We start from the raw sequence: 25,605 nt of genomic DNA on the forward strand, positions 1-25,605 counted from the left end.
GAATCCTATGGCATGCAGAATTTCTGCCAGCACAGCCCGTACATTTCTTGGGCAAGCCCTTATTTCTCTTCTAGAGCACACTTTTTTTGCTTGATGGTGTCTGTAGTGGTAAATTCCTTCAGTCATTAATATTGGTGTGATGAGTCTTACAGATTGTGTTATGCCCATGCAGTTTACAATATCTATAGGCAAAAACAAGCTTACAAAATATAGAGGTCCATGTCTGACTTTGAAAGAGACTTTGTTGACTCAGAACTTTACAGTGTTCACAAGCTGTAAACTCTATAGACAATAAACAGTAACCACACAGTTTACAAGCTCCACAGGGATAGTCTTGTTAAACTTGTAAGGGACGTGCTCTATCTGTGGGCCTTGTAAGCTCTAAATAGTGCTTGCAGATCTGGGAAGAAGCATAGCTTTACAATTCTAATATCCTTGAGCAGAATCTGATTTGGCTTCCAGAAATTTCAGGCAAATCCACTGAAGGTTGTAAAGCTTCTAATTTCTTTGAATCAGACCTAATTTTTTGTTTTTCTTACAAAGTCCACAAAACATACTAAGAAGTTTGTGAGGCCTTTGCAGACTTTATAGAGAGCTCTGAGGTTCAAATAATTATAGAAATAACTTCAACAACTGGCCAGCAATTTTTGTTTAAAACAAATTCTATACCCTAGACAGTGAAAAGAAATGAATAAAACAAATGCAGAGTTTCCCAGAGATGTTTTTAAAGTTCAGACAAAGCAACAACCTGGCATTCTGAGATGCCCTCAGGGGATTACTATCACATCCTTAAACTAAATGTTTATGCCTCCCTATTGAAGCACATAGAATCTAGCAGTGGGAGTCAGAACAATTTTGTGACATACGTCACAAAGAAAAATAAAAATATTGATTTATTTTTTCCGATGTAAGAACAGGGGCCTACCTTCATCTACAAAACAAATGAGTGAGTTTGGTGTTAGTTCAGTCCTCAGAGAACAGGAGTTCATCACATAACTACTAAAAAAGAACTGGTGCTATTCAGTAGAGTATTCTCTGCTCCAATGGGCACCAGGAGGGGCAAGGCTGTGTGGAGAAGCAGTAGTTGGTAGGGTTGCCAACTTTCTAATTGCACCAAACCAAACACTGCTGCCATGCCCCTTCCCTGAGGCCATGCCCCGCCCCACCCCACCCCACTCACTCTACACCCCCTGCTGCTTACTCTCCCACCCTCACTCACTTTCACTGGGCTGGGCTAGGAGTTGGGGTACGGGAGTGAGGTGAGGGCTCAAGCTGGGAGTATGTGCTCAGGTGGGGCTGGGGATAAGGGGTTTGAGGTGCAGGAGAGGGCTCCAGACTGGGCCAGGGGGTTGAGGTGCGGAGGACTATGGGCTGGGGACATGGGCTCCAAGTGGGGCCAGAAATTAGGGGTTCAGGGTGTGGGAAAGGGCTCTGGGCTGGGGCAGGGAGGTGAGATGTTGCAAGGGGGCTCCCGCTGGGAGTGCAGGCTCTGAAGTGGGGCCAGGGATGAGGGTTTGGGGCTGCAGGAGGGGGCTCTAGGCTGGAGCTGAGGGATTTGGAGTGGGGGAGAGGCTGGGACCAGGGATGTGGGGTGCAGGAGAGGGCTCAGGCCTGGGGGTGCAGGGTACTGGCTCCAGAAGGGAGTTTGGCTGCAGGAGGGGCCTTTGGGCTAGTACAGGGGGTTGGGGTGCAAGGTCCCAGCAGTGTTTACCATAGCTCCCAGGAAGCAGCTGCCAGGTGCCTGCAGCCACCAGGTGCCTACAGCCCCCAGGCACATGGGTGGCCAGGGAGGCTCTGTGCGCTGCCCTCATGCCTGCAGCTCCCATTGGTCACGGTTCCCAGCCAGTGGGAGCTGCGGAGCCAGCACTAGAGGCAAGGCCAGCACATGGAGTCTCTTTACCCGTCCATGCTCTTTGGGGCCACAAGGACCTGGCAGCCACTTCTGGGAGCTGTGCAGAGCTAGGGCAGGTAGGGAGCCTACCTTAGCCTTGGACCGCTGCTGTGCCGCTAACCGCACTTTTAATGGCCCGCTTGGCAATGCCGACTGGATCCGCCAGGGTTCCTTCTCGACTGGGTGTTCCAGTTGAAAACCGGATGCCTGCCAACCCTAGTAGGTGGCCTATCTGATCTGGTGATACAAAAAAATGACTCATCATTAAAAGCATAATTATTTATTTATTTATTTATTTAAATAAAATGATATTTGTAGGGATTGGTAATGAGATAAACATTCTCTCTCTCATTTGGGTCACTAGTTATAATCATGCCCAAGATGACAGTAGCTGAAAGCTGTCCTCAACTGATGGGTGGCTAGTGGCCTATGTGAAATGAATTAGTTATCTCAGTCCACTTGCTGGTGCACAGTATCATTGTTACACAATTCATGGAAAAACATTGGTACTTTTACTGGCAGTCAAAACAGTAGTTGAAATGTGATAATCTTAAAAATTTTTAAAGACCAATCCCTTTGTTGAAAAAAATGAAAAATCTGAAAATAAGGCTTAGTCGTGGTAGTAGTAATAACCATGACTTCTTTTTTTAAAAAACTAGACATTAAAACTCTAAGCCAAAGTTAAAGAGAGTGCATTTTTTTTTTATTTTACATATAGGAAGAACCTAACCTTTATGCTCCTACTTGATAAGTAATTATAATATCTATATGGCATACGTACTGGGAAATGGCTGGCGTTTAGAACAAAAACAATTATCTGGCTGATATGTAATAACTAAACACAGGAAAAATAAAGCTTTAAATGTTTTTCTGTGTTGCTTGGTGAACCATTCTGAAATTTGTATATCTGTTCTCATGAAGTTAAGACCTACATTTACATGGTCTTTGAGTCATATTTTTTTTTCAGATGCAGATGCAATATGTATGCCTGGCAAAAATGAAGTTGTGCTGTTCCACCTGGCTAACTAATAGCTGCCACCCACCTTTCTTTCCTCTCAAGCAAGTAGTAGTAGAAGTGATTTTTTTTTTTTATTTTTTTTTTGAGAATGGAGCATGAAAGGATTTTGCAGCATCCCTTTCTTTGTAGTTCCTCTTCTCCATTGTCCAGAAGTTATGTAGCTTCCGCACTCTCCTGCTGCTTCTCCTCAACCCTCCCAGTCATGGGTAAACCATGCAACATAATCTTTTCTTCTATTACGTCATTGGGAGTTGTCTGCTGGGTATACTGAGCCCTCAAGTATTGTAGGCCAGCAGATCTGGGATTTGTGGTCCTGCTTTGCACTTGTATACTGTTCCATTTAAGTATCTTAAAAAACTTTAAAATGTCAATGCATTAAGCTTCATCTCCCCTGTGAACTAAGCAAGTATTAACCTGACTTACAGATGAGGATGCTGAAATACAGGCTACATAAAGTGGCACAGGCAGGATCGGAACCCATATCTAACTCCCAGTTTGGTAATCTTCAGCCCCAGACCATTCTTATTTTCAATAAACACAAACATTTTTAGCTGGGGTAAAAGACCAAAGTAAAAGTTTTTTTTTGTTTGTTTTGTTGCTGAGATGTTGCTTGTTATGTGGCTTTATTTGTGTGCATATTGTTTTGAAATTAGGAGTTGTTAAACTATATCTTTTAGATGAAGATAGTTTCTTTCTGGATAGTATACATAAATGAACTTTAATATTAGCCTTGATTTGTTAAGACATCTTGTTTGTAATGTCACGTAGACAGCCAAAATTTTTAGGAACATAGGAATGCTGTATTGGTTCAGACCAGTAGTTTGTCTAGTCCAGAAGTCTGTATCCAACAGCGGCCAGTACTAAATGCTTCAGAGGAAGATGCAAGAAATCGTTTGGTATGCAGGTATAGGTGCAGTTATATACAATGCCCCCAAGGAAAGTCTTCTCCTAATCCTTAGTAGTTAGAGCCTGGTTATGAAGAAGAGTGTAAATTCCTTCCAAAACATTTGATTTTTCCTCCCCTTCCACTCCCAGTATTTACTATTATAACTCTGGATATTCTGATTATGCATCTTAATGTCTATGCCCTTTTAAACTCTTGGCCTCAATGACTTCCACAGATTGTCTGACTGCATTCCAGAAAGTATTGTCTTTCAATATGCCACCTTCCAGTTTAATTGAATGTCCCCTTAAATCTATAATGCTCATTTCAGTGATTAGTAAGTATTAATAATGCCTAGGAGAAACTGGGTGAGTCAAAACCTGCATGCACAATTCCTGTTGACTTCCATGGGTGATATATGGTTGTATCTAACAGGAAAACTGGACTCTATGTCAAAAGTACTTGACATTCTTGGTGTCAGAAGTGATTCATTGCTCAAATAGATATTCATGAGGTATTAAGAACCGGCTGTCAAGAATTCTATCTGAGATGCTGTATGACACTTTCCATTTCTTTATTCTCCAACACTTGGATGGAACTGGAAATTGTAAGAGAGGAAAAAATAAAATGTCAGTAATTTCTCTGTTACAAAAAGGATGTTTTTTTAAAGACTTAATTAGAGTTCATATTAAATTTTATATAATGTCTAAAACCTTTTAATCTTTAGATGTATTGAGCAAAAATTTAAACGTTGCCCACCACTGCCTACTACAAGTATCATAATAGTTTTTCACAATGAAGCATGGTCTACTCTGCTAAGAACTGTCCACAGTGTGATGTATACTTCCCCTGCCATACTCCTAAAAGAAGTTATTTTGGTGGATGATGCCAGTGTAGATGGTAAGAAATTTTTTTTTTAAATCTTACTTTTCTAGTTAATCTATGTTAAGATTACATTTGGGATTAATAAATCAGTGATATTGGTTTTGCATCAATAATAGTTAGAAAGAGAAAGACAGTTATCTCTTTGCTTAGTGTGTGTAAGTTTGTAAACATTTGTGTGTGTAGTTAAGTTTACTTAATTAGTTTTAATTATCACATGCAAGATAGAAAATAGAAGCTTTTTCTCCCTTCTGTTTTAAACTCCGTTTGGCAAATATGGATTTCTTGTCTATTCATCCCAGTGTTCTAAATCTGTACCTCCCTAACACAAAGTTTATATATTTAAATGGTTTATTACTGTTTAAATTGCAAAACAGTGCCACTGTGATTAGTGATTACATTAACCCTTGGGGAAACAAGTTATATTGCACTTTGTAGAAAAAGGAGTCCTGGGATAAAGCAACCTACTACTAACCTATGATAATAGGCAATGTTTACAATGATCTGCAAACATTTATACATGTGTCCCTCTTTAGGCCTGTAAATGGTCTCATTAAACTAAATGTTTGAAGATAAGGGACAATATGAGAAGAAATGATTACATATTAAAAGGTGGAGCTCTAGGTAATTGTCTAAATAATCACAGGTGCACTGGATGATTACAAAGCCAGTTTTACAAACATGCATACACTGAAATGCTGAGGCAGACATCTGAAAGAACACACATTCAGATCAATAAACTTATGGTTGTTTGCAAGGCCACATTCAGAAACAGAAGGCCACTTAATATTAATATGGAAGTGAGAAGATACAAAAACTTCAAAGAAAAATTAAACCTGAGAGGGAAATAAATCTTCTTAAAGATCTTTACCCATCTGTATATTTAGAACTCCTACTGTGCGTAAACATTGTAGCTCTTGATTGTTTATGCCTGCAACATGTACACATGCACCCATATGTACATGCAAAACCTGCACTTGTGTATTTGTGTATGTAAGGGTGGTGAGGTGCACAATTACTCAGTTTGCTTGCAATATTAGGTGATACAAATGCAAAATGCAGGCCTATTGGAAATGTCCCTTGCAATGTGAATGCTTTTATCATTTTTTTGTAAAGTAGAATCAGTTAACGACCAACAGGAACTGCTTTTTAACTGCTCTTTAGTAGAAGTCACTCCTGTCAGAGGTGAATTAATTTTTTTTTTTAAAAGTCTTGCTTCCACATTGCAAAATCCTTTAAAAAATTTATTTTATTTGGACTTGCATACACTTGCATTGGCTTTTGATGCCTACTATAGAATCTTAATAATCACATAGACACAATAGTAATAAAATTGAATGCAGGCTACCTCTGAGAGAAATACTGATTTTACTTTAGACTCATCTAAATGAAATGGTACCTATTGTTTTCATCTTTTAAAGCTTTAAGAATTGGGATGGTTTCTCTTCAAATATATATTTCATAAACCTCAAATTCCAAAAATATGTTTAATCCTAGTCTACTTAGCAAAATTTAACCTTTTCAAAAGTTATATTTTAACATACTAGCATGCAAAGTTGATTGTGATGTTAAAGAAAAAAAATTAAGGAATCTCAGGCAATGTGTTTCTATTGAATACTCTGAAATTGATGTCTTTTCAGAATATTTGCATGATAAACTAGATGAATACGTGAAACAATTTCAAATAGTTAAGGTAGTCCGACAAAAGGAAAGAAAAGGTCTAATCACTGCAAGATTATTAGGAGCTTCAGTAGCAACAGGAGAGACGCTCACTTTTTTGGATGCACATTGTAAGTACATCTGTGCTACTTGTATGAAATATAGTAGTAGTATTTAAAATATCAAATATTTAGGAAACTATTGTGTTCATTTTATAAACCGTTTTCAATTTTACTTTGTTTTAATTTCCTTCCCGGTGTTAGAAATGTAAACTTTGCCAAGTTTACCTTTAATAAAAATAAGCATGGTGAAAGTTAATGCAATGCTGTAAGAACTGCTCAATTGCTTGTGCCAGGGACTCTAAAGAGTTGATGACAAAATTGTCAGTCTAAGCTTGGAGTCTGGATGAGGAAAGGGAGAGCATAGGCTCTGGAGGGTTTGCATGTTCATTCTGATGAACTATAGTATTTCTGAGTGCTTTGTAAACATACATTAATTGTCATAACCTTCCTGTGCAGTAGCTAAATACAGTTATTCCTATTTTACATATACAGAAATGGTTGCATGGAGAGATTAAGTGACTAGAGTAAGAGGGTGTTAGTGAGGTGGGATTGAACCCAGGAGTCTCTTGCTGTTGGTCCATGCTAGTTCACTAGAGCTCTCATACTGCTGAGCTAACTTTTTCTTGGAACCTTTGGCTACGGTGGTAACTAGGGTTACCAACTTTGGTTGGATGAATTCCTGGGGGTTTCATTGTATGACATTACCTTTAATTCCTGGAGACTCAACAACAATCCTGGAGACTTGGCAACCCTAGTGGTAGCTCATCAGGAAGCAGCAAGGTTGTAGGCAGTTGAGAAGGAGGTAGCTGAGAAGGAGCTTCTTGTGGATCTTGGGTACTATCGACCACTTATAGCATAGCCTACTACTACTGTGAATCGATTTGGGGTCTTGCTAAAACTGAGAGATCCATGGCTGTGGGAGTTTCATGAAATGCAAGGGCCAAGAGCAGGTATGGTGAGTAAGTAATTTATAAATTTTAACAGTGACAAACTTTCAGATATGATGATCAGTTTATGTTGGCTTACATTTAAGGCTCTCTTCCCATTTGAATTGTTAACTATTAGGAAAGTACTAACTAACACTTACTTTTTAAATGGGCACATAAATAACATTAGTCAGCTAAATCATATTAGTGAAATTTGATGCAAGAGTAGGAAAATCTTTTAAATCCATTTCTAGCATAATCAAGAATTATTTACCAAGTATTTTAATGTTCATGAAACATCACAAATTCTAGAATGATTGTTATGGAAAATCATTCCAAAATGCTTAACATTGTAGTTATGTTCCTGAAAAATGTGACTTTAAGTGAAACGATGCTAAGTGAATCCAGTTTCCCTATTAGAATTCATATAAATAGGGGGGTTAGGTTCTAGGGAAATTTTTTTCACCAGACAAAAAACTAATATATAGTGTGTGTGCGTGTGTGTGTGTGTGTGACACACGTGCACACACACACACTATAAGTTTTAAACAAACAATACTCTACACAGCGATGATGATTGTGAAGCTTGTTTGAGGTGGTGAAGTCAGAGGGTGGAAGAAGGTGGAATATTTCCCAGAGAATGCCTTACTGCTAAATGATTAACTAGTTTTTGGCTGAGCCCTCAAGGGTTAACCCACTGTTGTTAATGTAGCCTCACACTCTACAAGGCAGCAGAAATGGAGGGAAGGGAGACAGCATGGCAGGCAGAGAGACACACCCTGTGTGAGAAAGAGAGAGATGTGCATTGCCCCTTTAAGTAAGCTGACCCTACTCTAAGTACACTACCTTGTTAAGTAGATAAGCAAGTTGAGACAACTCCTCCTCCCAGGAAGCTCCCTGCATCCTGAGCCCTGTTGTGTCATGTGTCCCCCCCCCGGAGATGGTATAAGTGGGGTGCAGGAGCAGGGGGAGAGGGGGACACCCTGACATTAGCCCTCCTCTCTCCTACCCCCCTCTGTGCCCCTCGCACAGCAAGCAGAAGGCTCCTGGGAGCAGCTCCAAGGCAGGAGCAGAACATGGCAGTGTGGGGGGAGGGACAGCTGCACTGTAGGCAATTGTAGGCTACTGGTCGGCTGCTGCACAGGGAATTTAGGGGAGCTGATGAAGGGGCTGCCGGGTCATCCTGGTTCCAAGATCCACCCTGGTCCCCACCAGCTAGTTTCAACGGGCTGCTCTTTGTGAAAGCAGTGGACAAAGCAGGCGACTGCCAAACGATGTTATAAGGGAGCATTGCACAACGTTAAACGAACATGTTCCCTAATTGATCAGCAACATAACAACGAAACAACGTTAACTGGGACGACTTTAAGTGAAGAGTTACCATATATTTTGTTTCTCAATTACTTAGAATTGTATATTTGAAATAAATTTTTTTGATTCACAGCACACTTGATGTCACAACTTATAGGGCTGAATTTTCATTAATTATCTTCAACCTTAGCTCTTTGATTGCAGACTGTCTTTCACTGTGTCTCTCTTGTTCATGCCTGCTCTCCTCCCAGGGCGTAGCCCAATCTTCTCTTCACTCTGTCCTCCTCGTGGCCCCTTTTCTTAGTAAAAGTTTATTTTGATTAAAAAAAAAAAATTTAAATGGCAGCACTTCCTTTTTTTTCCTCCAGACACATGATCACTTATGCCAAAATCTAAGTCCACTCAGCAAGGTCCGCTTAGGTGCTTCTAAGCTGACATTTAATGATTTAAAGAAAAAAGAGTGTGGATTCTACAAAACATGACTCTGTTCAATAACAGTCCCTTAATTATACTTTCATTGTGAAGAAAAATTCCAGTGCTTCATTTCATGAATTCTTTTCTTTCCTTCCCCTCATTCCCATAGGTGAATGTTTTTATGGCTGGTTAGAGCCATTGTTGGCACGAATAGCTGAGAACTACACTGCTGTTGTAAGCCCTGATATTGCATCCATAGATCTTAATACTTTTGAATTCAGCAAGCCTTCTCCTTATGGACATAACCATAACAGAGGAAATTTTGACTGGAGTTTATCATTTGGATGGGAATCTCTTCCTGAACATGAAAATAAAAGAAGAAAAGATGAAACCTATCCAATTAGGTAAACAGTTGAGCTTGTAGAATATTTGAAATTCTTCACTTTGCAAATGGTTTGCTAAAAAAGTTCTGATTAGCAACTTCTAAACAAAGGATTTCTTTGCCTGAGGATGGGAATAGCAGCACTGGAATCAGAAGTCTTAATGTCTTATGATTTGAGGTCTTTCACTTATTGGAATATTTTCTCTAGATTTAATGTTTTTTACAAATCAGATTTTTACAAACAACTTTAAAATGATAAATATAAACACATTGTCCTTCTCCGGTAGATTTTGTTGGTAATTTCTCATAATTGCTTCCAGCAGTGGAAGCAGGGTTAGTCTATCTACATGAGCACTTCTACCAGTTAAATTTCTAACTACAACATTATCTAATTCTGTTCTGAATGGAGTTAGATAATGTGGTGGTTAGAATGCCAGTAGCCTGTAATGCTAGCACTCCCAATGGTGGATCTGGAGCTACAAGAAATTTCAGAGAGAAAAATGCTAGTGCAGACACAGTTGAGTCTCCATAATGTGTACTGATTGAAACGGTCTCATTGTAAGGCACTTATTTAAACTCATACTGGGGCATAGTACTGTTTCACGGCAGTGTAACAAAAATATAGCAGAACCATCCCATGTACATTACCAGAAAAACTAGACAAAGGAGGACTAATAAGATATAAATATGGGTGGAGTGAAAATAATTTTCCTGGAATGCAAGCATGTTTTCTGTTTTCTCTCTTTCTGGTGTTTAGTTCTAAAGTTCATTGCATTGGTTTGTTTAAGTACCATCCATCCTGATATTTTAAAGAACACTTGATGTCTTGTCTGTCTTAGGCATATAATAATTAGCCATTACTAATGAGTTATTTATAGTGTTTTGTACCTTGCATGGTGAGAATGTATAATAGACTTGAATGACAGGCTCATTGAAAAGGTGTGGAGGAGGGGGAAGGAGAGGAGGAAATACATACTTTTCATTAGCTCTGCTGCCTGGGCATCAGCTTTTTCTCTTTGCTCATATTTCACATCTTGAAATGCTTCAAGAATTAAAAAAAAAACAACCCTGAAGTGCGGACTTTATGGATGGTGTCAAGTTTGTTAAAATGTCCAAACTGAGAAAACAAGCTTGTTGTGTGTGCTGCTCATCATCTTACAAAGATGGCAGACACCCATATCCATCAACTACTATGTCCATAATAATAATTTCTATATTTAGAAAGTACTTTTTTGACTTTAAAAATGTTTTGTAAATAAAAGTTTAGACGTGCTACACAAACATTTTGATATAACTGAAGAACCTTTTAAACTGATGAGAGACATAGCCTAAAAGTTATTTATGGCTACTGATACAGAAAGTTCCACATCTGCATAAGACTTTTTCTTACATCTTCCGCAGAGTGACATGAACTGATGTTGTACCCTTCAGAATAAAGTCAGAATTAAAATACTAAGGATCACCAAGAACATGGCAAATGGGCAAACAGATCCTTTTTAGTATGGTTTTAAGAAATTTTTCTGAGCAATCTTTCTTAGAGACAATATAACTGAATTCTGGTATAAGAATACCCACAAAGAAAGGTGCATCTCCCCCAAATTCCAGAACAGCTGGGGTGCTTAGTATCATGGTAGTGAATAGTCATACCTGGCCAGGCTTTAGGATGAGTACCAGTATGGAATAACACACATAGTGGTTGATATCAATATCTCAATACATTGGAGAAAGACCAGACATCTTTACTGATGCTCTCCGCCCTTTCAGCAACTTTTTGTCTGTTCATTGGATCACAAGGTGCTGCCAACACAATTTAGCTACAGGAATGGAAAAATGAATAAAGGTAACTAATGACCTGTCTACATAGGAAAATTTGATATAAATATACAGCTATAGTTATTCTAGCATAACTCCTTATGTGAACACTTATTCTGGCATTAGAGTGCCTTTTTCCAGTTTAGTTTGTTGTTCTGGAATAAGTATATGCACACAGGGAATTACACTAGTATAACTGCAGTGGTATAATTATGCTAGTGAATTTCCCCAGGTAGAGAAGTCCTTCAGCCAGTTTAAACCTTGCATCAGTAATTTACTTAATGGTTTATCTTTTTGCAGAACACCTACTTTTGCCGGAGGTCTTTTTTCAATATCGAAAGACTATTTTGAATATATTGGAAGCTATGATGAAGAAATGGAAATATGGGGAGGTGAAAATATAGAAATGTCTTTCAGAGTAAGTTTAGAGATATAATCCTATGTCTGGCCTTACATCGGTCCAGTAAATGTGTCCTCAAAAAACACACAACCCCCCACCCCACCTCGAAACCATGGTATCAGAAGTTTGCCCTAGTTGACTGATTCACCAGAGAGGTCAAGGACTGAAAGAACATGAAGACTGAGCTATCACTAACCTATGAGCAGAAAATAATAGAATAAATAATGGGCTTGTTCAGTATAGTAAGAAAGTATGTTTGGATTTGATATCCAAAATTTATGCTTCCAACATTCACCTGTGGACTTGAGTTTTGATTAACAAATCTCATTTTCTAACGCAATATGAACTAGAGCTCTTATCTGGGTGCTTAAGATGAAACATTAAAATTGTAAAGTAGATGCTGTTTTTAGACCTTGTAAAAATTCTAACTTCAATAGACTTATACAAAAATACTATCACCAGGTATGGCAATGTGGTGGACAATTGGAGATCATGCCTTGCTCTGTTGTTGGCCATGTCTTTCGCAGCAAGAGCCCCCATACTTTTCCAAAAGGCACTCAAGTGATCACACGTAATCAAGTTCGCCTTGCAGAAGTCTGGATGGATGAATATAAAGAAATATTTTACCGGAGAAACATAGAAGCAGCAAAAATTGTGAAACAAGTAGGTGGTGGTGGTGGTGGTGGTGATATTAGAAATCACTCTTGCTGCATTGAAAGTTTTGGTGAGCAAAACTTATTTATTGACAAAAGTATGTAAGACTTCTAGATAGTCTCATCAGAAGTACTAGGCAGGACAGTGTTTTGTTTGCTCAAATACCTAGTAAATAAAGATAGGTGTTTCACTTTCTCTTGAATTCTGATTGTTTGCTCTTTAAAGACCTATAATTAGAGCTTGTAAGGTAGGGTACTCACCACTCCTTTGTGTCGGAGTACAGTGCTGCAAAGGATCCTTGTCACCCGTCTGTCCTGTAGACCATTATACCTCTCAGTGGATCTTCTGCGGGTCAGTCCTCCAGCCAAGTCCCCTTCCAGGGTAACAACAAGGTCCAAAAACCTCTTGGGGTTATTCTTAAGCCTGGCTTTTGGGGTCAGTCTTCAGTCTCACCCTGAGCTTAATATGCTTCCTATTGTGCTTTCATGCCCCTTCCTCAGGGGCTGCTAGGGGAAACCAGGGCCATTCTCTACTCTGGCTTTCGACCCAGGGACCCTGTATGAAGCAGTTAGCTGTGCTCCTTCAGACATGCTGCTGTTTTCCTGCACCGTTTCCTCACACTCTGTGCTTAACACAGCCTCCATTTGGTTCTCAGGCCCCTAGCTTCTTCCTAGATACTCCCAGCTTCTCCTTTTACTTCTGAAATAATCCCTCTTTCACTCCACTGAAGTGCTTTTAACTACCCTAATTTAGAACCTCCCCTACAGGAACCGAACCGAATCTAACCTCCTTCCTGTGGAGCCTCTTGCCTGTTTAAACCCTATTTTTGTCCCTCCATGGGTTTCTCTCCATGGGAGAGTCCAGTCTTCTTTCTACTGAAATTTCTCAGATTCCTTATAAGATCCAGGTGCCTAATGATCCTTACCTAAGTCTGCACCCTCAGCCCAGGAGGCAATTAATCTATCAATCACAGGTGCACTAATTGGCTCTTATGCCTATCACCTGTTTGATGGGGCTCAACCCCTTATCTAAGAGCTGTTTGAAAAATGTTGATTATCAAAAACATGTTTTTGTTGGAGTAATAAAAAGTGAAAAAATTGATTTGTTTGTCCCTCGTGTTTTTTCTGCTATCTCAAAAAACAGTGTTTGCAGGCCTTTCATTTTACCAAATGGCATAATTCCATTTTTCATCACAAAAAAGTTTTTGTTCATTAATACAGCTGAGACAGTCATTTGCAAGCAAAAAAAAATTGAATTGGCATATTTTTATGAAAATGCTGGAAACTGGTAAATGGTTTCACTGCCCAAAATTTGGTGATTTTTTTTTTTTTAATAAAGCAATTTTTTTTTTAAGTAAATGATTTGTGAAGGGAAAGTTGGTAGAAAAACTACACTTAAGTGCCTGAATAGTAGAAATTTATCAGGCAACCATCAGGCTACTGAAATTTCTTTGCCTTGAGATAGAAGAAATACTGACACTTAATTGAAATTGCTTTCTACCATATCTACTCCATTAGTGGTTCTCAACCTTTTTTTCATTGGCAGACCCCTGAAAATTTTCAAATGGAGGTGCAGACCCCATTGGAAATTCAAATGAAGTTCCGGACCCCTTGGAAATCTGTTCTCTGTGTGTGTATATATAGTTAAATTCTGTTCAGTCAGTTTTCAGTCGGTCTTTCGCGGACCCCTTAGACGTAGTTTGTGAACCCCACAGTCCCTGGATCACAGCTTGAGAATCTCTGTACTACATCAAAATATACAGTAAAATGTCTAAAATAGAGTAATCTGTTTAGATGCCTTTTCACATTTATTAATTTTGTTTTTTAACAAAGTATCTCGTGTGACATTGAATCTTGTCCATGTGTACCTTTTTAGGCTGTAAGTTGAACCATGAGTAGTAACACTGGGCCAAATTCATCCCTGATGTAGCCCCACTGACTATTGAATGAATTTGGTCCAGTATCCCTTTAATTTAACACATGGGTTTCTGTTTAAAACACAACCTTCATAGCTAATTGCATATTGTAAAGAAACTGATTATTCATTGTACTAATTGACTTTTATTCTGTTGTTCTAAGGTTCATTTGGGCTTTGTGTTCCTCCTCTGTTGTTTGATCCCAAGAAATGTGATTTATAGCTGGAAACTGTTCCTTGCACTTGGTTACAGCTATTATCAGGAGTGGCTTGTTCATTTTACTTATTGCCAATACATTAATTACATTTACCAAACAGGTGATTACCACATTTACTATGTGATTACCATAGTAAATACAAATACTAAGGACACATGTGCCCAGGGGTGCACTGGCTCTGTGTGTGTGTGTGTGTGTGTGTGTGTGTGTGTGTGTGTGTTTTGAAGAGAGAGAGCTGAAGAGGGGGAGAGGTCTTACAGCAACAATTTTGTTGCCATTCAGTATTGCTTTAGACTTATCATACAACATCTACTTTTCCCTTTCAGCCAATTGGTCTATCTCTTATCCCTTACACAACAAAAACCTATTTGGGCCCCTGGTAAAGAGTCTTCTCTCTTTTCCTATACAGTTTCTGATTCTGATGGTGCAGACTCATAGAAATGTGGGGCTGGAAGGGACCTTGAGAAGTCATCACTAAGGCTGCGAGTTTGTCATGGAGGTCACAGATTCCGTGAGCTTCTGTGACTTCTGCAGCGGCAGGGGCAGCTCAAGCAGCCCCTGCGCCACGCACACCAGCAACTGCTGGGGCAGTCTCGGGCCACCCCCACTCCCCAGTGGCAGTTTAGGTGTGGAACGGGGCAGGGGGTTGGTGCACCAGACGGGGGTGAGGCGGGGTCTCGGCAGTGCTTAACTGGAAGGCTGTCTGGAAGTGGTGACATCCCCCTCACTCAGATGCTAGGCTGATGATGGGGATTCCTTGGAAGCCTATTCTAGAGCTTAACTACCCTTATAGTTAAAAAGTTGTTCTTAATATCTAACCTAAACCTTCTTTGCTGCAGATTAAGCCTATTATTTCTTGTCCTAATTTAGTGGACATGGAGAAAAATTGATCACCATCCTCTTTGTTACAGCGCTTAACGTATATTTGGACTGTTAGCATGCCTCCCCTCAATCGCAAGGCTAAACACGTGCTTAGTATTTGTTTGTTTTTTTATGCCTTTACTCATAGGTTGGTTCTAAAAGTTTTTTTGTTTTGTTTGCTTTTTGTTCTCCTCTGGACTTGCTTCATTTTGTCCACATCTTTCCTAATGTGTGTCACTCAGGACTGGACACTGTACTCCAGCGGAAGCCTCACCAGTGCTGAGTAGAGTGGGACAATTACCTCCCTGGTTTTACATATAACAGTCTTGTTAATACATCCCAGAATAATAATAGCCTTTTTTGCAACTGCATCCCATTGTTGACTCTTCTTCAATTTGCGATCCACTATAATCCCCAAATCCTTTTCAGCAGTACTATCACCTAGCCAGTTATTCCCCATGTTATAGTTGTGCATTCAATTTTTCTTTCCTAATTGAAGTACTTTGCGCTTATCTTTCATCTTGTTGAATTTAGACCAATTCTCCAATTTATCAAAGTCATTTTGAAATCTAATCCTGTCCTCCAAAGTGCTTGCATCTCCTCCTCCAATTTAGTGTCATCTGCAGATTTCATAAGCACACGGTGCACTCTACTATCCCAAGTCAAGATTAACCCCATCCATGCCCCACTAGATTCGCCTTTGCAGTTTGACAGATGCACTCCCTGCTTAGCCACGAACAGAAGGTATTTCTTCATTAGTTTTATATCGGGGATCAGAACAGAAGCAGTTTAACGCTGTGTTTTATTTCATGAAAGAACAGTACATACACACAGCATTAAACTGCACTGCATATGTGTGTGTGTCTTTCCCTACATTGCCTTACTTTGATAGCCTCACATTTATACTTATTTATTGTTAACCTAACATAATCTGTTGGATTTTCTTAATGTAATCAGTATTACGTTTCCCTGCTCCCTGTTGCCATTGAGGACCCCTATAGCACTGCTTCAGAGGAAGCATAGGTTTGCTCTGCCTGTAGCAGTTGGAAGTGTGTGCAAGAGGTCAATGGTGCTTTGTCTCTATAAGTCTAATAGATGCAATTTTTATGTATTAAATGATTAAATGTATTGCTATGTTCTGTTTAAAGCCAGTCTTTTTTTAGATTTAAATATTAAACTCAAACACTTGTTTAGTGCTACTCCTCAGCACATCTCCCAGACAGTTATATAAATCTGATTTGTTATTGTTTTGGGGTGTTTTTTTCCCAACAGAGCACATTTGGAGACATCTCAAAAAGACTTGATTTAAGGCAACGGCTACAGTGTAAAAATTTTACTTGGTATCTAAATAATGTTTATCCCGAGGCATATGTACCAGACCTGAATCCTCCATTATCTGGATTTGTGAGTGCATTTCAAATTTTGGTTAATTTCTGTTTCACTATATAATCCTACCACTGAAGTTTGCCTGATTTCAACCCTAAAGTAATATAAACAACAGTACTAGCAACTTTAATTCAGTTATTGTTAGCATGATTCTAGAATTTCCCTGGCTAGTATGGGAATTCTTTTCTCCAAATTTTGCTAGAAGAGCATTCTTTAGACTCATTCTTTAACCTTGTGGATAATTGTATTTTTTATGAAAATCTCCCTCATGACTAGCACTGATGTAGCTCCACAAGTGTACTTTTTACTTGACTGATGTTTCACAACCCTGTTCAGATGGTAGTAACATTAGTACTCCTACAGTTTCTAGTGCTGAAGTGGCTAATGCAGCAGTGTTAATTAAATGATGAGAGGTTTTCCAGAAATTGTCAGTATAAATGCAACTTTAGATGGTCTATAATGTGGTTTTCAGAGAGAAATCCCTGCTCAAACTGATGAGGGAAACTGTGCTAGAATTCTGTTTTAGCTTTTCCCACAACTATCTATGGCTCCTTCCACACTGTCTCTTGCATGTGGATTCTTTCTCAGCCACCTGGTTTTCCTGCACCGTATTACTCCTCATGTGTTGTAGTCGTATAAGATATTAGCATACTAATATTGGCTAAGTTCAGGTGCATTTGGAAGTAGTTAATGTTTATTGTAAACTATTTTGTTTTAGCTTTCTCATACAACCTTAATAGGTTGCTTGCCGCCTTATATTGCTAGCTGTTCAAAATAGAGAATATGTCTTCCTGAGTGTGTGGACAATGCCTAACCTATTATGGGTACTATCAGAATACAATAATGAGGTTTAGTCTAGCAAAGATTTAACTTCTTGTGTGGACAGGGTTGTACATTTAAAGACAGAACTTTAAGTAAAATAGCTGTTTACTCTTTTTAATTGTTGGCAAGTTTTAAATAACTTAGTTATATGCAAAAATAACTTGTGTTTTCTTCAGTTAAAAAATGTAGGTAGACGTCTATGTCTAGATGTTGGCGAAAATAACCATGGTGGCAAACCATTAATTATGTATACTTGTCATGGACTTGGGGGAAACCAGGTAAAATGTTGTTATACTTAATTTCTTTCACAACTGGTCCACACAGATGTAACACATCCCTATGCAAAGCTTAATTTTCCTTCTAGTAGTATTGGCATACATATTTTAGTATGAAGATAAGCTAATTGGTTTTGTTACCTATATTATTCTTGCATGAGAGGACAGTAAATATAAAAATTGCAAGGAAGCTTCTGTGATCTTTCACTGTTATGGTTCAGATATTCAAAATTGCTTGCACAAAAACTGTACATATATCTTTAGACAGACAAATACCCAGGAGCATTCATGCAAGTGAGAAATTGCATATACACACACAATGGTATTTTTACCATAGAAGTGGTTTGAAATAGTTAAAAGAAATAGCTTCGGGTATCCTCACTTATAATAGCAGAAGCTGACACTGTAAAATTGCTAACTGTATTACAGAGGACCATTTTTTTTAATTTAGAAAATTGTTGGTGCAAATTTCTAGTATAACTATATTCTCAGGAAGAATTGAACCTCCATTTCTGAGTCTGGGCTACTCAGTAAGCCTTCTCTTAGTGGACTTTACAGGGGCAGTTGGATGAAAAAATTTCTGGACACATGCAGAAAGTGCACAGAATAGATATCTCAGCCACGTGACACCAGTTCACTGCTCTGTCATGCAACTTGCAGTTCTTCCTCATTTGACTTCTCAGCTACAGAAACACTTCTTTTTCCTCACTTTTCCTTTGTAAATGTTATCTTGATTCTTCTTTTCTCTTATTCTTCCTCCTACTGCTTCTTTCTCTGTCACCAGGACTCACGCTGTCAAGGAGGATGCCGGTGGGAAACTGTCAGTGGGTGATCGAACAGCCAGACTTGAACTACCTGCCCTGTCATGCTTACAGCCTCATAGTGGGAGGTCAGAGTGGTCTGCCCTGTGCCAATAAAAATCTAGCATTTTGAGAAATAAAACATTTTAAATTGCTGAATTTCCAAACAGGAGCTCTCCTTGACACACAGCTCTTGGGGCACGAATTGCCTTTTAATGTATGTTTGTTCAGCATACAGACAGTGCATCTCTGATACTGAGTCCTCTAGCCACTACTGTAGTGTTAAAAAACAAAATAAACAAAAAAAGAACTGTCTATGCTGCTTTCTTAAATGCTGCCTCACACAGTCATTAATAGTAAATGTTACTAAAAACATTGTAAACATCAGTATGTTGAATAAAAATAGTTGTAACTGACAAGTTATCTCACTGCTGATTTGATATCTGTTTCTTTTATCAAATCTTTTTTTTTATAATTCTCTCTTCCTCTTTTTCTCAGTAAAATCATTGGATGTTATCTATGGTATGTTCAGTTGTTAACAGTATTTAACAGCTGCACAACCTAGGGGGTCTGATCCTGCACCATTAAAGTAAATGAAAATTTTCCCTATTAATTTAAATGAGAAAAGGGCAGTTATAGACGTGTGCTAGCTGACTTGCTATGTTAGTCTTTCCTATTATACAGCATTTTCCTTTGGATCCCATTCACTATGTTACTTGAGGGATTATGATTCTATATTAATCTCTTTAGCAATTTACACAGCCTTGGTACAAAAGCATGGTATTAAAAGATCTGCCACACAAAGGCATAGTCTGCCATATCTACTTTAACAAGTTGTCTTGGTGAAGTGAAGCAAAACTCCACTTTTTTCTGCTCAATCATAATATTCTGAATCTTCTTAAAATTCTTTTAAGATCTGTATTTATTCTAGATGGTGCTGGTAGTGATGTGTGTAGTTAAAGATGCTCAGCACTTCTTAATAAAACAATGGATTTTCTGTTGCTTATAAACTTTGCTGAACTTTATTGGTTTGGGTTGAAATTTTCCATGCTGAGTGTCTGCCTCAAGGTGTTTTTTTTTATTTCAGCAAAATATGGTACAACTATATCTCAAAAAGAGATTAGGGAAAAATACTAAACTCCATATTTAGCAACTCAGTGTTTTCGAGCAGGGACTTAAAATATGGAAAGGTGGTCATACTGATGTCAGGGATGTGCCTTTACCATCCCTGTAAAAACCTGCCAACATTTGGCTGACTTTTGTGCATCTAAAATCTCTGTTAATCATATCCTCAGTAGAGATATGTTGGAGTTCGTGAGCTAAATTCTGTGAATATTCCACGTACACTGCATGCTGCATCCCAGGTCAGCAGGGGCTGAACAGGACTTTCTCTGCAGTTGTTCCTCCTGGAGATCATGGGCATTTGTGATGTTGGGTACAGGAGCTGAGAGCAAGGAGACTGTTTGTTTGTTTTCCCTGTATTCTCCTCCTGCTAGGGCCCAGGTAGTGAGGAGGAGGAAGCTGACTTACTGGAGTGCATAGGAGTGAAGAACCAAACTTGGGGGTGTAGGTTGGAGGGAGTGGGGGAGACTGGGGTGAAGAGCCTTGGGGAGATGTGGGTGTGGGAGACCTGAAGTTGAAGGGATGAGGGAGACCGTGACTTGGTATAATGAGGGAAATGAGAACAGAGGAGGCTGGAACTGTAACAAGCACTGGCTGGAAGGGCTAGGTTTTAGGTGGGGACATAGGCAGAATTTTTTTTAATAACTAGAGTACACTCCCATAATAACCCGGGATTCCTGAATCTCTACATTTCTCTGTGGTCAGCAAATGATTGTGAAACACACTGGCAAAATGTGTGCCTACATATCCTTTTAGTGACTATCCTCCATAGAGGACAGCAATCTGCTATTGTTATCAATTACGCTATGAAGTCAAGTGGCTGAGATCTGTGCTGTGGACATAAAGGTTATAACCCTGCTAATGAACCAAGTGGGAATCAATACATTTCCATGTGGTGAAATTTTGTTTTTTTTTCAGTTGCTTTTTAAAAAAATGGTAGTAAATTATATTACATTAAAAGTCAAGTAATCAAAAGTGCTAAATTTATACTTTATTGCTAAAATTAAAATAGTGCATGCAACCTTAATTTGGCCCCTTTTATGAGGCAGGGTCCTATGGAAAAATAGTAATGTGATCATGTAATAAAAGATTCTATCATAATTCAGGGGGCTGAATTAAGATTGTAACATAGTTTTTTTGTGTAATAATTAAAAATACTAGCTGTAGTACTTAGCAAGTTTCCATGTAAGCGAAGTATATGAATATTTTACTTATGTAAATATTTGCATAACATGCATGATAAATATTTGAACCTGGATTCTATATTTAAATTGTTAGATAACAGAATGATACAATGTTGTATGCAATGGTCATGTAGGAGTGTTGGTCCCAGGATATTAGAGAAAGAAGGTGAGTGAGGTAATATCTTTTATTGTACCAACTTCTGGTGGTGAGAGAGACAAGCTATCAAGTTAGTTTTCCAGATCTGAAGAAGAGAGCTCTGTGTAGCTTGAAAGCTTCTCTCTTTCACCAACAGAAGTTGGTCCAAGAAAAGATATTACTTCACCCACCTTGTCTCTCTAGAATGATAACAATATATTTTTTAAACTTGACTTGTTTTTGTCATGAAATTTCAAGGGATGAATTTAGTTGCTGTGGTTGCTTGTTCCCACCTAATATATGTAAAAATGTATTTAATTTTTATTTATATAGTACTTTGAATACTCCGAACACTCTGAGATTCGACATAACATTCAGAAGGAGCTCTGTCTGTTTGCTTGTCAAGGACCAGTGCAGCTTCGGGTCTGTAACTACAAAGGTCAAAAAACATTCACCCCTGGAGAAGAGAAGTGGGAACTTCGAAAGGTACTTCCAAGCAATTTATGCAGTAAATAAAGATGTATCTATTTTAATTTAAAGAAAAGATTTTTTGGTCATTTATGAATTGTTACAGGGTTAGCATGACTTTATTTATAGCAAAAGACAAGAATGGATAGCTCAGCTCTGGGGAAAAAAACGTGTATAGACATTTTCACCTTTAGATTGCAGATTAAAATACAGCCCACTCTTTTGGCTATGCTGTGGCAAATGTAAAATGATGGCCTCAGTCTAGTTCCAGTGGAGAAATGTCCACATCACAAAAAACTTAAACAATTGGTGTGTTAGCACCAAGTTGAACTCTCTTGGCTGAAATGCCAAGGATCAGCTTGGCATAGAGAGTGGACTTTTCTTTCATTCCCTAGAAGTGGCCCCTCCCTGACAGCTTGATATAAATTTGTGGGACAGTATGGGGCAGTTTGTTATGCCATTGCATGGTGCTTTACCTGTTTGAATAAAAAGGGTTTCAGTCTCTGAGTTTACCTGTTGGACCCTACCCTGAAAAACTAGCAGTAAATTCACAAAAAATTACAAACAAATATTTAAACTTACACTGTGTGCTGTTGTGTTTTGTTTTCCTCCCTTCTCCTCTCTAGGATCAACTGTTGTATAATGCAGCATTAAATACATGCCTAACAGGAAATGGAGGACATCCAAGTTTGGTATCATGTAATCCATCAGATCTATTCCAAAAATGGGTTTTTGGCCAAAATTAAGTACAGCTACTTATAAATAGGAAATATTTTGTTAAAAGGATACATCTGCCTTGTGAAAAGGATATATCCACTTTAAAACTGTGACCATAAATGCACACTTCATTTTTTAAAATGATGCAAAGCTAGCTAATGTAAAATATTCCAAGAGTAGTTTTTTTATTTAAAAAAGTATAAAATTGCACAGTTGCAAAGATCCCTTAAGCGTCTGTGTAGAAAATACCAAAGAATATTTTGAGGTCTCCACAGGTAGGAAAAATGTTTACAATATGCTGGAAATGTAATTTCCACAATAAGCTTAGCTTTTTAATATGTTAACCACTGATATTGTAATCTCCTCTATTTTGGGATAAAGTGTAGGGTTTTATATATTCTCATTTTGTAATGACTGCGGAAAAACTGGTCGATGAAGGTTAGGAGATGGATCTTCGTACAATGTCTGGAAACTATTGTGCCTTTTATAAGTGATGATACTGTTTTAGCAGTCAGTTGTTCGACTTTTCTGCTGACAGTTTCACTTAAAAAAAAGCAAATGAGAAAATAAAAATTTAAAAACAGTCTTAGCACTTCTCTCTCCAGTTTTACACACTTAAAACAATATTTGGACCCAGAGATGAAGCCAATGGGAAATCTTAACCCATTCAGTTTCTAGCACATCAATCTTTGATGAATACAAGAAAAAAATCCTTCAGAAGTATGTAATTCATATATTTTTAAATGGAAAATATGTATTGTCTTGGTATTAATCTTGTATGCTTTTTTTAATTTGAATCCAATACACATTACCATTTTTGCCAGCATTTGTCACAGATTTCCTAAACTGAAGATTTTTTTGTACTTGTCGGTTTTCATAAATTGCAGAACATAAACCTACTATTTGTTGCTAGCACTCTGTTCATTACTGTTCTTTTATTCTGTCAATAAATGTTACTGTTTTGTCTGCCTGTCTTAGTGATTCATGTAGTTTATACTTTATGGGTTTCTAATATGTGGATGCAATTCCTTTTATGTTTTTCCCTTGAGTGTCTGATTTCTGTTTTTAATCATTCAGGAGAGTCCAACTGCATTACAGAATTTTATAATGAAATATTTCTTTTAATAGAAAATGAATTTGCAAATATAGTTTGGTGTTGAATAGTTGTAGTTTTATTTATATTCTTTCATATGTGAGTATTTTAGAAGTACAGTATTTTTCCAATGTTCTCCCTTAGGTAACTGATTACATAAACTGGTCTTAAATACCTTTAAATCAGAGTTTTCCTCCAAATTTCCCCTTGCAACTACTTGTACTGCCCCTTTCATAAATGAAAGATATCACTCATAAATGATCTGGAAAAAGGGGTAAACAGTCAGGTGGTAAACTTGCAGATGATACAAAATTACTAAAGATAGTTCAGACTTAGGCAGACTGTGAAGAGCTACAAAAGGATCTCTCAAAACTTGGTGACTGGGCAACAAAATGGCAGATGAAATTCAATGCTGATAAATTCAAAGTAATGCACATTGGAAAACATGATCCCAACTATATATATAAAATGATGTGGTCTAAATTAGCTGTTACCACTCAAGAAAGAGATCTTGGAGTCATTGTGGATAATTTGCTGAAAACATCCACTCAGTGTGCAGCGGCTGTCAAAAGAGCGAACAGAATGCTGGGAATAATTAAGAAAGGGATAATAGAACAGAAAATATCATGTTGTCTCTATATAAGTCCATGATATGCCCACATCTTGAATACTGTGTGCAGATGTGGTCGCCCCACCTCAAAAAAGATATATTGGAATTGCAAAAGGTTAAGAAAAGGGCCACAAAAATGATCAGGGGTATGGAACAGCTTCTGTATGAGGAGCGATAATAGGACTGGGACTTTTCAAATTGGAAAAGGGATGACTAAGGGGAGATATGATTGAGGTCTATAAAATCATAACTGGTATAGAGAAAGTAAATAAGGAAGTGTTTTGTTTACTACTTCTCATAAAACAAGAACTAGGGGTCACCAAATGAAATTAATAGGCGGCAGGTTTAAAACAAATGAAAGGAAGTATTTCTTCACATAGCACATAGTCAACCTGTGGAACTCTTTGCCAGAGTATGCTGTGAAGGCCAAGACCATAACAAGTTTCAAAAAAGAACTAGATACATTCATGGAGCATAGGGCCATCAATGGCTATTTGCCAGGATGGGCAGGAATGGTGTCCCTAGCCTCTGTTTGCCAGAATCTGGGAATGAGCAGCTGGGGATGGATCATCTGTTTTGTTCATTCCCTCTGGGGCACTGGCCACTGTTGGAAGACAGGATACTGGGCTGGATGGACCTTTGGTCTGACCCAGTAGGGCCATCCTTATGTTCTTACTCCTATAATCCTTTTCTAGTGGAGTTTTCTTCTTCAGCCAAGAAATCCCTTTTCGAGAACCAAGTACTACTCTTTGCAAATTCCTAGTTTGGGAAATGAAAGAGAGACTAGGCTCTCTTCTAGATCTGAGGAGACTAAGAGCATGCAGAAATTACATTTTAATAAAGAGAACTCTGTTTCATAAGAGATTTGTTCACCTTGATTTGGCAATCTAGGCACCATCGTAAGAGAAATAATAGTGGTATGCTATTAAACTATTGCTTAAAAATCACCCATCAATTTTATTTTAATGCAAAAAGCTTTGTCACAATAAATGAACTTCGACTTAAATACTAGCAATATGGGTTGTTATATGAAGCCTTTAAATTAAGTCTACGGAAGCTTTTCTATCCTTTTATTATAAATGCAAAAATAAGAATTTGCAATCACATCAGAAAAGGTAGAAATAAGTAACTTTTTAAATGTTGTCCCTGAGTGTACACTGTGTCTCTTCAATTTGACATAAAGAAGGGAGAAATGCAAAGAAGACCCAGAGCCTGGAAGATTTAAAAATAGGAGAAAGTAGAAACAAAGAGGAGACCATTGCTAATGGCTGATGATGCCTAACAGGAGGAAGAGAAGAAACAGAAACTTTCATCAGGAATCTCAGCTGCCAGTGAAATGGGCAGTGCTGCCTTAACCAACGGAGGAATTCTGTGGGAGCAGAAAACAAGGCAGCTGTGCAGTATGTGTCAGGGAGATGAGTCCTGGGCTGCTGGGCCTGTCATGGGAGAAGAGAACTAAGTGGTAAGGAAGCATGTGCTGAGGAAGAGGGGTATCAGATACCTAATAAACATATGCAAGTGCATTGCAGGAGCAACGGAGACCTGGTGGCAGAAAAGTATATGCATAGGAGATCGTGGAACAGAATAAACAAGATTGGGAGAGGAAATGAAGAGCAAAAGTAAATGGTATGATTGACGTTTTTAAAAAGGACAAAACAATTCCCATTAAGACAACCAAAAATACAAATGTGTTTTCCTAACATTG

General features: G+C 38.3%; 1 protein-coding gene across 3 annotated transcripts in view; it reads left to right on the forward strand.

Moving 5' to 3' along the window:
- GALNT3 (polypeptide N-acetylgalactosaminyltransferase 3) overlaps nucleotides 1-23,169 on the forward strand; it is a 40,231-nt gene extending 17,062 nt beyond the window's left edge. The window contains exons 3-11 of one of the 3 annotated variants that reach the window (XR_004372380.2): nucleotides 4,520-4,692; nucleotides 6,315-6,464; nucleotides 9,216-9,450; nucleotides 11,541-11,658; nucleotides 12,103-12,303; nucleotides 16,560-16,691; nucleotides 17,672-17,773; nucleotides 18,555-18,659; nucleotides 21,346-21,421. Coding sequence is in view for 2 of the 3 variants with exons in the window: in XM_032770921.2 (XP_032626812.1) it covers nucleotides 4,520-4,692; nucleotides 6,315-6,464; nucleotides 9,216-9,450; nucleotides 11,541-11,658; nucleotides 12,103-12,303; nucleotides 16,560-16,691; nucleotides 17,672-17,773; nucleotides 21,346-21,498; nucleotides 22,107-22,226 (1,384 nt within the window). In the remaining variant the exon portion in view is untranslated. Of the gene's footprint in view, nucleotides 1-4,519; nucleotides 4,693-6,314; nucleotides 6,465-9,215; nucleotides 9,451-11,540; nucleotides 11,659-12,102; nucleotides 12,304-16,559; nucleotides 16,692-17,671; nucleotides 17,774-18,554; nucleotides 18,990-21,345; nucleotides 21,499-22,106 lie in introns of those variants that run through there. The other 2 variants (XM_032770921.2, XM_032770922.2) reach the window with 2 other exon arrangements.
- Nucleotides 23,170-25,605: the final 2,436 nt, after the last annotated feature.

Source organism: Chelonoidis abingdonii, chromosome 10, assembly GCF_003597395.2.
Source record: "Chelonoidis abingdonii isolate Lonesome George chromosome 10, CheloAbing_2.0, whole genome shotgun sequence".
NCBI classification, from domain to species: Eukaryota; Metazoa; Chordata; order Testudines; family Testudinidae; genus Chelonoidis; species Chelonoidis abingdonii.